The 13,796-nt window shown below is 44.8% G+C and overlaps 1 protein-coding gene across 1 annotated transcript in view; it reads right to left on the reverse strand.

Annotated features, from left to right (window-relative positions):
- PBF1 (N-terminal nucleophile aminohydrolases (Ntn hydrolases) superfamily protein) overlaps positions 1-10,331 on the reverse strand; it is a 47,518-nt gene extending 37,187 nt beyond the window's left edge. The window contains exons 1-3 of the mRNA XM_087380427.1: positions 10,182-10,331; positions 9,880-9,987; positions 9,238-9,319 (exon numbers count right to left, since the gene is read on the reverse strand). Of these exons, the coding sequence (XP_087236553.1) occupies positions 9,238-9,319; positions 9,880-9,987; positions 10,182-10,216 (225 nt within the window). The 5' untranslated portion in view covers positions 10,217-10,331. The remainder of the gene's footprint in view (positions 1-9,237; positions 9,320-9,879; positions 9,988-10,181) is intronic.
- Between the last annotated feature and the right edge of the window lie 3,465 nt (positions 10,332-13,796).

Here is a 13,796-nt window from a genome sequence, read left to right on the forward strand (position 1 = left end):
GTAATGCCCAGTTCCCAACATAGAAGCGATCTAATCTCTCGAGCAATCCATCGCGTCTCCTCTGTCCAAAGAAGAAGAGAAGGCTGCCAGGAGTCCTGCTGAACTCTGGCTCTCTACATGGGTCTCTGCCACTGATCATGAAAATGAACTGCTCCCAAGTACTACGCTCTGTTGCTGGCATCTCAGAGAACGAGGCGCCGTCCTGCTTGTCTTCCCCAAACTCCAGGTTGTTGAAGTCCCCTCCAACAATCCAGGAGTCAACATCCGAAAGACACTCTGACAGCCTCCTCCAAAAGGCCGGGCGATGCTCTCTACATGCTGGGGCATACACGTTCAGGATTCCAATCCTGGACTCTCTCGTCCGAACTCCCATCGTCCTAGAATGAACTCGCCGTGATCGTAGACCTCTGGAGCCAAGGTCTGTGAGATTGAGATGCAGACCCCTCCGCTCCGTCCTATTGCAGGAGACCACTCCTCTAGACCTCTCCCTGAAAGAAGGTGATAACGTCGTCTGATGTCTGCTGCTGAAAACATGTGATCCTAAATCATAAGGATGTCCACTGCTCGCCCTACCACTGCCCTCTGCAACTCCTGCCGGAGCATCAAGTACTGCGGCTGGCTACGAGCACGGTCGTGGAGCCCGTGTACGTTCCAACTCACTATGGTCCAGCTCATGAGGACGGGGGAGTCGGGAACAAGGCTCTCCTATGGATGGGTGCCTGTCCTAGAAAGACTGACTCGTGTGATTTTGTCGGGGGTTTGGAGGACGAGTAGTCAGTGTCTGTGCAACGTCGTGCTAGAGTGGATATCCGCTCAATACTGATCTTTCGTGCCCACTTCATCATGAAAGAGGCTTCCACCCGGAACAAATCCGCACACGTTTGGAGGGGCCAAAAGTGTGCCTGGTCCACCTTTGCCTCCATCGGCAATCTGATAACTCCCATCGCTAAACCACATACCGGCTCCTCGCGCGTGAAGCTCAACTGGAAGTTCACCTCCGCGCCATGGGTGTACCAAAGATCTAGTCCCTGTGGCCCCATCCACTCATCCATCATGAGCATATGCTGATTACCCAAAATAGCATCAAACACCTTTAGGGACCACTTCTCCAACCCTGTGGAGGCAAACGAAAATCTCCAAACGGGGTGTGTCTGAGATCCCACTGCACTAATCAAACCCCCCTTGCGGGGCTGAAGGACCATGAGCGTGATCTCCAATGGTAGATGGTATGAGTCCGGAATCTCCAGATAGTTCCAGGGTCCTAACCTCCAGTCCCGCGGTAAGGGATGCCCAGGCTGGAGGTTGGGAGCTGTTGGCCGAGAGGACGAGCCTCGTCTCTCAGGATCCCTCTCTGAACAGACCTGCTGCTGCGATGAGGAGGCAGGAGGCGTCGTCGTTCCCTTCTCTGATGGCAGGGGTGTCAAAGCAGAAGAAGCTGCTACTGAAGCGGAGAGGAGAGCGGCGGGAGAGGGAGAGGTTGGGATGCACGGGACAGAGGGCGGGGGACGGGTGGTGAGAGTGACCATTGGAGGGGGGGCTAAGGAGGGGGAGGGGGCAGATGGAACCTTGGAGAGGGAGGGGGAAGTAAAGAGGAGGAGGGGGAGGGGGAGGGGGAGGAGGGGGGCGGGGAGGGGAGGGGGAGGAGGAGGGAAAAGGGCAACCTCAAGCCCCCCTGCTGATCAGGCTCGTCGAGGCTCTAAATCGACTCCTCCACGGCCGTCGTCGGGCTAGCGACTACGGCTTCTGCCATCGCCGCATCTAGAACTCCTGGTGCTCTCTGCTGCTGTAAGGGTGGATGCGGAGGCTGAACTTTCGAAGCTGGAGGATCGACTGGATGGACAAAGGCTCCCGCTTCTGGGGGGGCTCCTGCTAATCCTCTTTCGAGGCCTCTCGGTCAACCCTGTCCCTCTCCCTACGGTTGGCACTCTGTCTGGGCGTTTGTGGGCCTGCTTGCTTGTTCCCCTCCGAGGAGGTAACCCATGGGGTCTGAGACTCCTGCTGCTCTTGCCTGAGAGGGCGTTGAGCTCGGACCTGTTGACTCTGCCTACTCTGTAGAGGAGGGGGAGGAGGCGGGCGAGGGAGGCCACGGGGGCAATCTCTGGCGAGGTGGCCCATCTGTCTGCATCGAAGACACTGGCCTGGTAACCCGGAGATCTCCACCCTCTGACGAAGTGTGCCCCCTTCTAGGGTCTCGAGAAGGATCAACTCTGGGAGGGACTCCGAGCTCTCCACCACCAGTCTGATCCTGGGACTCCATCATCTACTAAAACGGAGGCGGTCGTCTCTGGCGGGGACTCTAGCACCGTGCCAAATGCCCGGCCAATGGAAGGGAGGATGGCTCGATACTCCTTGGGGAACCCTATGAAACGGAGTATAACCGAAAACCGTGGAATATGGTGTGTCATATCCATGTCCTCCACTGTGAACCCATGATACCAAGGAAAGAGGTAGACAAGGTGCAGGCCAAGAAGTATGGGGCTCTGCTCCACAAGTGTCGAGGCGGTGTCAGGGGAGCTCAGCTGGATGAGAAAAACACCTCGTCCATACATGGTGACCTCCTGGATGTGGTCGCCCTCTAATGTCAAGCTCGCCTGGATCCACTCTCGCACCTGTCTCCGTGTAGGCGTGAGGCCCACAATTCTGCCCACAAGCGCCTTGTCTTGGAGGGACTGAACTGCCTACTGTACCTATTGCTTGTTAGCTGGGGAAAGAAGAACCTTGACGGCTGTGGGAGTCGAGGGTGCTGCCATAGAGCCCCTCTGGCCAGACCAAAGGTCACCACCAAGATTTTCTTTCACCGTAACAAACACGAATGCTCCCGCTGCAGGGAGGCAAATGAAAAAGGAAAAGAAAGAACGACGAGGCGAGGCGAGGCAAAGGAGAGAGAATGGAAGAGCGGCAAGGAAAGTAGAGGAGAGGAGAGGAAGGAGGGAGACGAGAAGGAGGAATGAAGAGGAGAAAGGAGGGCGGGAGAGGCGGGAGAGGAAGAGGAGGAGGAGGGGGGAGGCGGAGTGGCGAGGGGGGTGCACTGACGAGAGGAGGGCAAGACGGGAGGAAGTGCGGGGCGGCAAGGAGGGGGAATGGAAGGCAAGGAGGCGGAAGGAGGGGTGGAGCGGGGGAGAAGGCAGGGCAGGGGGCGGAGCAAGGGGCGACGGTGCGGGGGAGAAGGTAGGATGGGGGAGAAGACAGGGCGGGGGAGCAGTGAGGGGAGGAGGCACGGGGCGGGGGCAAGGCGAGGGACGGAGGTGGAGCAGGGAGGGGAGGGCAGGGCAGAGCGGAGAGGGAGGAGGGGCGAGGCAGAGCGAGGGCGAGGGCGAGGGCAAGGCAGGGAGGAGGGGCGACGAAGAGGAGGGGGCAACGGGCAAAGTAGACAGGAGCCACGGGCAGCCTACAGCTGCCGCAGGCAGCAAGGGGAGCTCACCGAGCAACTCCTCCATGCTCACTGAAGCACTACCTTTTTAATCTCTTTAAGTAAAGCAACCATTTAGGTTTTAAACCACACACTTGGTTGCATCCATATCTACACATATTTGTTTAAATCTAATGGGATTTGCATAAATACAATTTGCATAAATACAAGGCGAGACTTGTTGTTAAAATCTTATACCACCGAGGGAGTCAACTATGTGAAGAACCACACTTTTCGAGAATGCAAATGTGTGCTATGCATGCAGAATTTGAATGCCAATTGGCCCTCCAATGAAGAAGAGCGCCCTAGTGAGAGTGCTTGTTTCTATTTCGACCTGGAGAGAGATGGCGGATGAATGCAATGTGGTAGAGAGAATGCTACGTGAGATTCACAATGAAAGGGTGATACCCTTCTATTAATGTCCCTTGAGATCACTCAAGATCCATCTTCTCATTTATACCTACCCTTATCCTATGACCCATGCACCTACCATTCAATGCACTCTAATGCACCCTTCCCTTTCCTATTGCCCCTAGGACCTAGACACGTGTGTGCACATCTTTATTACTAATCATTGGGCAATGTTACAGCGTTACTATTTACACCGCTTGATCGATCATAAATACAAACATATAACTGCACCATCAAATTGACGCCTAACAATAATAAGGTCCTAATGACTATTAATTAACTAAATAATCATTTCTCTTGTCATGACACTCCCTCCTGCTTGAATGAGCAGAAGTCCTCTTCTGGATTATTGCTCATCTCCTCCTCTTACATGCACTCTCTCTTGTTACTTCTGCAATTGCATCGCCTCTTTATAATCTGTGAGTATCCCGTGGAAAATCTGTAAAGAACTCTTCTTCCATCCATTGTGCATCACTAGCTGGCTGGTTTTTAAACTTCAATAAATACATCTCTCTCTTCTTTTCACGAGTACTCTTCTCTTTATGGTACACAATCTGTTCCGGAGTAAGAACTTCAGTCCCATCTTCAAGTTCAGGTTCTTCTTGATGCTGAGTATCCAAAAACATAGAAGTATCGCCATGGTATCTCTTCAAATTGCTCACATGAAAGATATTCTTCATACGCCAGTGGGCTGGTAATTTCAGCTCATATGCTCTGGATCCTTCTTCTGGATATAAAGCTGCTGAAATCTGAAATGGACCATAAAACTTCGGTGCTAACTTGACATGTTTTGTACTTCCTCTCACTGACTTGATTCTTCTTTTATCAATCTTCAATAAAACCCAATCATCCTCCTTGTAATAAACTTATTTTCTTTTTTTATTGGCTGCCTTGGATTGTTGAACTTGGGCCTTCTTAATATGTCCTTTTACCTGCTCAATAACCTGTGACATATCCTCAGCAAATTGGTCAGCAGCAAAAATTCGCTCCCCCAAGTGTGTTATTGGAGTGGGTAAACATTGCCCATGCATACTTTCAAATGGGGCTTTCGGCCGCTTTCTTGGTGGAAGTATGTACAGTGTTATTATAAGCAAACTCTAACATGGGTAAGAACTCTGGCCACCTTCTAGGTTGGTCATGGACTTATGGCTCAAAGTAAATTATGGTTTGATTGGCATTCTCACTTTGTCTATCTCCTTGAGGATGGAAGGCTATAGTAAATTTTAGTTTGGTTTCGAGATTCTCTAATAAGGGTGTCCAAAAGTTGCTAATGAAACGGCCATCATTATCGGATACAATAGATTTTGGTAACCCATGTAACCTAAAGATTTCCCTGCTGTTTCAAGAGCAAACAACTCTTTTTTACAGGGAATAAGATGAGCCTGTTTACTCAGCCTATCTATAACAATGAAAATCTGCTCAAACTGACCAACCTTGGGGAAACCTGACACAAAATCCATTGTAATGTGTTCCCACTTTTCAAAGGGAAAGGCAAAGGCTGCAAAAGACCAGCAGTCTTATTTGTGTCAGATTTGATGCGTTGACATACGTCACATTGTTGAACAAAGGTTGAAACTTCTTTGCAAAGTTTAGGCCAATGGAAGTACCTCTCAATATTGTCAATGGTCCCTCTAATGCCTCTATGTCCAGAATATGGACTCACATGTAACTCACTCATGACTAGATACCGAAATGTTTTGGGTACACATATGGCACGTCCCAACAATAAGTATCCATCCACGATGGAATAAGCCTCTAAATCCCCGACCTCGTTACGATGAACCTTCCCATAAATTTCAGCAAAGTCTTCATCTAAAGGATAAGCTTCAACCATCACTCGAATGATTTCTCCTTAATCACAGAAATGTGATTAACTTGGGCCCCTCTACTCAAAGCATCAGCTACTAAATTCTTGTTTCTTGACTGATATTCAATATTTGGTTTCCCAAAGGATTGAATATATTCAGCCCATTTGATTTGCCTTAAAGAAACAATGGGTTGAGAAAACAAGTGCTTGATACTTTGATGGTCAGTCTTAATCTTGAAAGCAGAACCATATAGATAATGCTTCCATAACTTCAAAGCATGAATGACTGCCAGTAACTCCTTCTCATACGTGATATATTTCAATTCAGCCCCTTGAAGTTTTCTAACTCTCATAAGCAATGGAATGTCCTCGTTGCATCAACACTGCCCCAATCGAGGTACCACTCGCATCCGTACATACAACAAAGAACTCTTCGTCCATGTCTGGAAGTGTTAACACTGGTACAGTGACCAATGTTCTCTTAAGCTCCTCAAAAGCTACTTGGTAAACCTCTCCCCACTCATACAAGGAATGCTTCTTCAACAAATCTGTAAGTGAAGAAGCAAGACATGCAAAATTCTTAATGAATCTGCGATAATAACTACACACCTAGGAAGGATCCCAGCTCATGTATAATTTTTGGGTATTGGCAATTCAATTATGGCCTTGACCTGTTTAGAGTCAACCCGAAATCCCTCAGCAGACACAATGTGTCCCAAATACTCTATTTCTATCTTGAAGAACTCACTCTTCTTGGTATTTATTGAAGAACTCACTCTTCTTGGTATTTAGAAACAATCGATCCTTCCTTAGGAGCTCCATTACCTTAGCAAGGTGAATGTTATGCTCTTCCTCAGCCTAGCAAAAAAGTAAAATGTTGTCAAAGAAGACTATGACAAATTTTCCCAAGTAGGGTCGCAAAACCCTTCTCATCAGCCTACTAAAAGTGGCTGGAGCATTAGTTAAGCCAAAAGGCATGACCAAAAACTCGTAATGTCCAATGAGAGTGCGAAATTAAGTCTTATGTTCATCTCCAACTTTCATCCGAAGTTGATGATAACCAAATTTCAAATCCAATTTGCTAAAAACTTTAGCACCCTTAAGCATATCCAATAAATCATCCACTTTTGGAATCGGATACCGGTTCTTAATCGTAAGTTTATTCAAAGCACGGTAATCTATACACATACGATATGATCCATTCTTCTTCTTGACCAATAATACAAGTGCTCCAAATGCAAAACTGCTTGGTCGAATCAGGCCTTTTTGCAATAGATCTTCAATTTGTTTTTCCACCTCCTCTATTTCTATCCTATGCATCCTATATGGGGTTCTATATGGAGGCGAAGCTACTGGCTCTAAATCTATGGCATGATCATCTTCTCTCTCCATAGGCAATTGGAATAAGTCATCTCTTGAAAATCAATCCTCATAAGCTCTAAGGAACTCATTTCTCTCATGTTCTTCTTTTAAGATATGAAGATCTCGTGGATCCCGTACATACACAAGATTACAATCTACCTCTCTTTTTACCAATCTTTTCGCTTGGGTAGGAGTAATCAATAGAATTGTACGTGTCTCGATACTCTATGATCCTTATGTTTTCATCCTTATGTACAAAGCAACAATGATGAGTATGAGAATGAATAGCAAGGTTAAAATCATACAACCATGGTTTACCTAGAATCATGTCTACGTCTTGTAAAGGAGCTACTAGAAAATCCCTTTGATCTCTATATTTTTTTATACGAAAAGGGATATTCCATACTATAGATGTGTCTTCTTCATTATGTCTCCTAAAAGCTCCTGAGAGTGACATGTTTTTTATAGGTTCTGGTTTAAGATGGAGTAATTTTACCAATCTATCACTCACTAAGTCATAATTACATCCATCATCTAGGAGAACCACTATTCTCTGTCCATTCACAAATCCATAAACCTTAAAAAGATCATGAGGCCCAAAAGTATTGAATGGACAGCATTCACTATTGGCTCAATAGTCACGGTAGATTTCAAGGGTGACAAGGTAGAAGCCTCACCCTCTTGCTTGGATGCCTTGGCTTTCCCTTCTCGTCTTGGCAATTTTAGCCAAGAGAATGGGACACTTCACGTCCCCTGGCTTATGTTTCTTACACCCGAAACATTTTCCTTCCTTAATCAACTTCTTCTCTTCGTCCGTCATAGAAGGAAATGGCACCCATCCAAGACGTGATTGGTTGTTCACATTCCTTACAAGAGCTTTACCCTTCCCTTTATTGTTCTTAAACCGGTTTGGTTTCCTAAAAGTGGGTATGTTGTTGGTCTTCGATGTTGACCCACCCTCCTTATTGAAGGGTTTACGAGATTCAATTTTCTCTCGGCATCCAACCTCAGCAATCAAAAGAGCTTCAAGCCTAAACAGTGACAGTGAGGAATTTAACAAGAGAGCCTACGCCACCACTCCATTCCCCAGTTGTAAAGGAGTAGAACAGAAGATGATAGCCTCTGTTGACTCCGTCCCTTCAGGAGGGATTCCAGCCTTCACCAACAGTTGTAACAGCAGCCCTTTGCCTTATAATATTAATAGAGCCAATATGCTACGGCAATGGGCAAATGCAACTCTCCACACACCATAGCTCATATGCATGCCAACAGATGTGATACATTTATTATAGTTCAGTACGCTTCCGATTGGATAGAGAGCCCTACAGGGTCTTAACCCACATGCCTGTGACAGATGCAGGAATTGGCAACTACGACCTCCCCACCAGCTCTATCAAAGCACGTTGGTATAATAGACAATTGTATAAGCATACACATCATCATTTACAGAACTCACCATGGGTCCGATATTCTGCCTTGGTCCATTGGCTGGCTAATTGGAAAATCCTTGTTTGCTCTCCTTGCTAAGATGGTACTCTACCTGTTTGCATACTTCTTCACTAGAAACTAGCCTTATAATGACTACACAACAGATGACATCATTCAGGAGTCATATGAGCATGATGGTACTTGCCTTGTTTGTGACTGTCATCAGTTTGAACTGCAATGTTTTACTTTAACTAAATGAGGTTGGACATATTCTTAGATTTATATATTACTTGAGACCCTTATCTACAATACCCATTTTATGGGTATGATAATACGTTACAACATCTGATATTTCTTCCAACTCAAACTTGACTTCATGGAGCAAACCATGTCATCATCTTCCAATTTCTTGGGCTCTTCAATTGTAGCGCAACCCATCTTGCTGTCGAGCAGGTCAGAATGTTCCATTTGATGGACCTACGCCTTTGAGCAACTTTCAAGTCAGAATCTTTTTCTTATTGTATTCTCTTGCACTTTCCTTCCAACCATCTTACACTTCACGTGTATCTATAGTATATGATCCCAATATAGACGAGAATGTGCTCTGTCTTACAGGGTTTTCATTATTATAGCAATTAATTTAAACATCACCATAATGCAGATCGCCTTTAGTACGAAATGACTAAAATGAGATAATAACGCATAGAAGAGCCTCAGTCCTTGATGTCTATAATTAAGCCATTATGACATTGTAACAACATGAAATTTAACGTCACTTACATATTGTAATGGGTATACGGTGACAATGCATCAAATTTACCTGATGTTGTGCATCGAGGTTCTTTTGAAGAGCCCGAATGTCAGCTTGAAATCCCGATGAAGCCAAGACACAAGTATCGGACCTGCAAATACATAGAATTTGGCACAGTCAACTTTCAGAGAACGCAAATCTTTCTGTCAAGAAATCGTTTTGCACTAATTTACTCTATTCAGTAATTCAAAAAGCAGCCTTCCGCAAAGTTTCAAGCAGCTTCTCTCGATGTAACGCATAAAGGCATCAATGCTCAATCTGTCCTCATGAAAATGCTGCCGTCCAATGAGGTCCGTCTTAGCATTAACAACGAGCTAACGAGAAACTAATGAGACTGTGCATAAAGCACCGTTTCCTACTGGAAGTCAGGCACTGCGCCCTTCGCTTGTAATTACTTATTTGGGCTCATGAACGATTATACGCTTTTTGTATGCATAAAACTATAAAAGTGAGACCTGTGCGGAGATATAAATAACATCTGACGTCAGATTTCAGGCAAACGACAAACATGGAGTACAGGAAGGATCGAAATACATGACTTAGGGAGAGCCACAATGCTAAAAGAAATGTTAAGCATAATGTAAATGTATGTCGAATCTTTTGCACACTTGACTGGACATCTAGGCAGTAAAATAAAATACCCCAACTTACAGCTGGCAGATCTTTGAATAATTCCGTGTAAGAATACTGTAACCAGTGGACATCCGAGTGTCTGCAGCTATAACGCAGTAATTCGATCCGGCGATTGCAACACACGTTCTGCATGTCAGATAAATGTTCAGCAGATATTCAGACGGGAATACTATTTTGCGACAAAAAACCCTAAAAGAAGGATTGGATTTTCAAGGCAGAACAGAGCCAAAGTTTATTGCAACACTTCGATACACATGGCTACTTGGATGCTTAGCGACGATGTGCATGAAACGTCATAGCAAGCACCGTAAGAGTCCTACCCCCCATTGTTGTCGTAAGGGCTCCAGCTTGCCATGATGTAGAACGACAGAGCAGCGTCTTGGAGGAATTGACGAACTCTCTACCAAGTCTTGGAGAGCAGATCCACTTTTGCGTGAAGAAGAAGTATGGCTACTGTGAATTTTGATTCACCTAATAGTTATTTTATTCCCGCCCCCCCCCCCCCCCAAAAAAAAAAAAAAAAAGTTTTGATTCCAAATAGCGCTTTTGAATGTTGTGTGAGAGGAGCTCTCTTATGTCACGATTTCAAGATTGGGGAAGAAAAGATTGTGTGAGGAGCTCTTGTATGTCACGATTTCAAAGCTGGGGAAGGAAAATTTGTGTGAGAAGCTCTCGCACTGTTTACCCTTTGTTGGTGTTGCCTTGCTCCTTCTCCTAGATGCCACTCCTCCCGTCTCTCTCCCTGCTGCCCCCCTTAGCTCTCCTCTCAACCCCTCCCCTCCCCTCTTAACCCTTGAAGAGGAAAATGACGTTCCTCGTCGTCAATTTGTCTCATTTCCCATATTCGCCTTCACCTTGATGAGAACGACTTAGGAAATGGCACCAAAGGAGTTGAAGTTGTTAAACAATTTCTCTCATAACTCAGTGGCACTTCAGAGGAAAGTAACAAAGCTGCACCTAAGAGCCCCTATTAACACCTCTCTCTCTCTCTCTCTCTCTCTCTCTCCATGTTGCTTTAAGTGTTAGTACACACCAACAAGGGTGGATTGGATTAGAAGCCCATGTGAGAATAGATGCCAAGAATAAGAATCTCCCACACAAAAACATGGCCATGAGAGACTCAATATCACATAAATGTTTGGAAGGATCCAAAAGAAAAGATGGCATTCACAAGCGAGAAATCAACCTCGTGCTAGATTTTGGGAGGTAGGGATACCTCAGTGAAGACATCTCTATTTTCAAAAGACACCTCACATGACCTTGAAGTAGAAACTCCAACATGGAAAAAAGACATCATCCCAAGAGAAGAAAGAGTATGCAAGATGTGGCTAGCGGCAAAGATAGAGGACAAAGACCACAAACTCATCAAGTCTTGTGCATATGAGCACATCAAGCATTGAAAAGTCTTTGAATATCATAGGAAGGTCCTAGAAAGGGCACATGCATTGCTTAGTCTAGACACTTGGGAAAATCAAGCAATTGATAGTTGTGGTTAGAGCTACAACCTATAACCATTCCTATTGGGAGATGATTTTAAATAGCTTTCTGAATTGCTCTGTAACGTGTAAGCATTCCTATGGGGTAGATTAGAAAGAGCTTTCTGGTATATATGTTTTTTTCCTCTCACTATCATCTTTGTTTATAGGTATTTGGATGTGTTTTTGCTTTGTATCCTTTTTACGGCAGGCAGCCTAGAGGGAAGTTTTAGTTTTCTAAGCCCTCCTTGAGCCATGTGTCATAAGAATATACGTTGATCTTCAAAAGATCTAATGGTGTGAATTGTGCTTTATTTTTCGATGTGTGAATTGCTTTTTCTTTAAAGACTTGCACTTTGTTATTGTGTGTTCTAGATTGCCCTTACAATAGTTGTCTATCTTGGGCTATTAGCTGCCTACACTGGCCAAGCAACGTACCTACTGAAGACGTTGCTCAGACATTCTACAAATCCATACATACTTGCCAATGTTCGTGTGTAAGTGGATCTAGAGACAAAGAGGCAAAGACTTGGAGCCACAAACGTCAACTGCCAGAGCTATATACTAGTCAAAGAAAGGCCACTGATTTTTTTCTCTTAGCGCTCCAGCATTCCTTCTATTGTCCTTTGCCTCATGATATCCATCCTCGCCTCTTCCTTCTACTATCCATCACACTTGACATAGCTGACATGTTAAGCTTTTGGATTGTTGGTTTGTAGCATGTATTGGCCCCTGATGAGAGAAAAGACACAGGAAGGTTATCGAGGATAACTATAGCAGCTGCAACAATCATCACAACTCAAATAAGAGCAGGTTGTAGATCTTTCATTGGGCATGTTGGAGGAGCATTAGCTTCAGTGTAGTTGTAGATGGTTCATTGTGTCTATTGGTCAAGGAGCGACAAAGAAAATTTCTTTATTTCCCCATCGAATTGACCCACATATCTGAAGAAAGGTAATGACTAAGGGAGGTTGTGCTCTCTACCAAACAAGCACTCCTGCAAACCATTCAAACCTTCTTCTACATTAAATCAATTGTTGTCGATCAATCCTCCATTCACTCCCATGGGATTTCCCAACCATTCCTCCCTTCTTTCTACCCCTTTCATCCTTGCTTTTATTGCCCACCTGTAATTCGTATAGGCATTGCAGGGAATATTTGAATCCTTGATGTTGAGTGATGCTGAGGAATCATACATAGAAAAAACCAAAAGTTTGGTCTATGGGCAATTGAAAGAATGCTTGGCGTGGCCATCCATGGTCATTCTGTTGGTAAACTGAAAGGAAAGGAAAGAGTGGACACAAACTCAGAATACTTGCATTACTTGCTTGTAGAATGAAGAAGAGTGAGGTCCTTAAGTAGGCACCTCATACATGCTCACTGACATCACTGATGACTTCAGAGCTCCACAATCATCTCCTCAATCTGCTCCTAGATTCTCTCAATCATCCTATGTGGCTCTTCCACCACCTAACTGTGCTTGTGGGCACCTAACTGTGCCTCTAGCACTCACACATAGAAACCAAGGTGTGCCTGAGGCATACATCTTGAGATATCCCAACAAACCCCCCCTCAAGGGAATGCCTCAGGCTATGTCAAGGATACATCTAGTCTCATAGTTTCTCATGCCATATCATGGTGGTCAAGGATAAATCTATGGCTAGGTTCTCATGCTAGCCAGGGTTCCCTTGGGTGTAAGGTAAACAAAAAGGATACAAAAAGACCTTCCAATGGTTATCTCCCTTGCATGTACATGCACACAATGTCTGCAGAAGGTACTATGGAACAAAACATACACATGGCCTACATCATAAGGTGACCAGAGGTGTTTACAAAACACACAAAACACAATAATTTATTTCATTCATTTTGGAGGACTATCCAGACTGAGTACCTTGACATAAAAAGAGAGATCTGGAGCATAGAGATGTTTTAAAATGCATAATCTTCAAAGGATGCCTCATCTTGTGGAGACTCATCAAATGAAAGTAGATTTGCATTTTCTGTCTTTGCTTTGGCTCTGCAAAACTTCTCATTATGGTTGTTCTTGCCACAGTGCTTGCATGGATTAATTTTGAAGCAGTCCTTTGAAAGGTGATTTGTCTTTCCACAGTGATTGCAAGGGGTATACTTGCCCTTCTGGACTTTTACAGCATAAACAGTGTCATTGCCTTTCTTGAGCTCCATATGCCTTTCTTCTTCTTGGAGAGCAGAGATAATACCTTCAAGATTAGGATTAGGAAGATTTTTCAAAGTGCTAACTATGTGATCATAATCTTCAGGCATACTCTTAAGTAACACTGCCATAGCATCATCTGGAGTAATAGGAGAGTTGATAGAAGCAAGCTGAGTCATAAGACTCCGCATATAGTTGACATGAGCTGCCAAAGTAGTACCACTAGCCATCTTCAATTCAAAGAAAGAGATTTTAAGTGATAGTTTAGAGATGTGAGAGCTAGC

This window comes from Dipteris shenzhenensis, chromosome 10, assembly GCF_047967505.1.
Source record: "Dipteris shenzhenensis isolate YYH24624 ecotype China chromosome 10, Dip_SZ_1.0, whole genome shotgun sequence".
NCBI lineage: Eukaryota > Viridiplantae > Streptophyta > Polypodiopsida > Gleicheniales > Dipteridaceae > Dipteris > Dipteris shenzhenensis.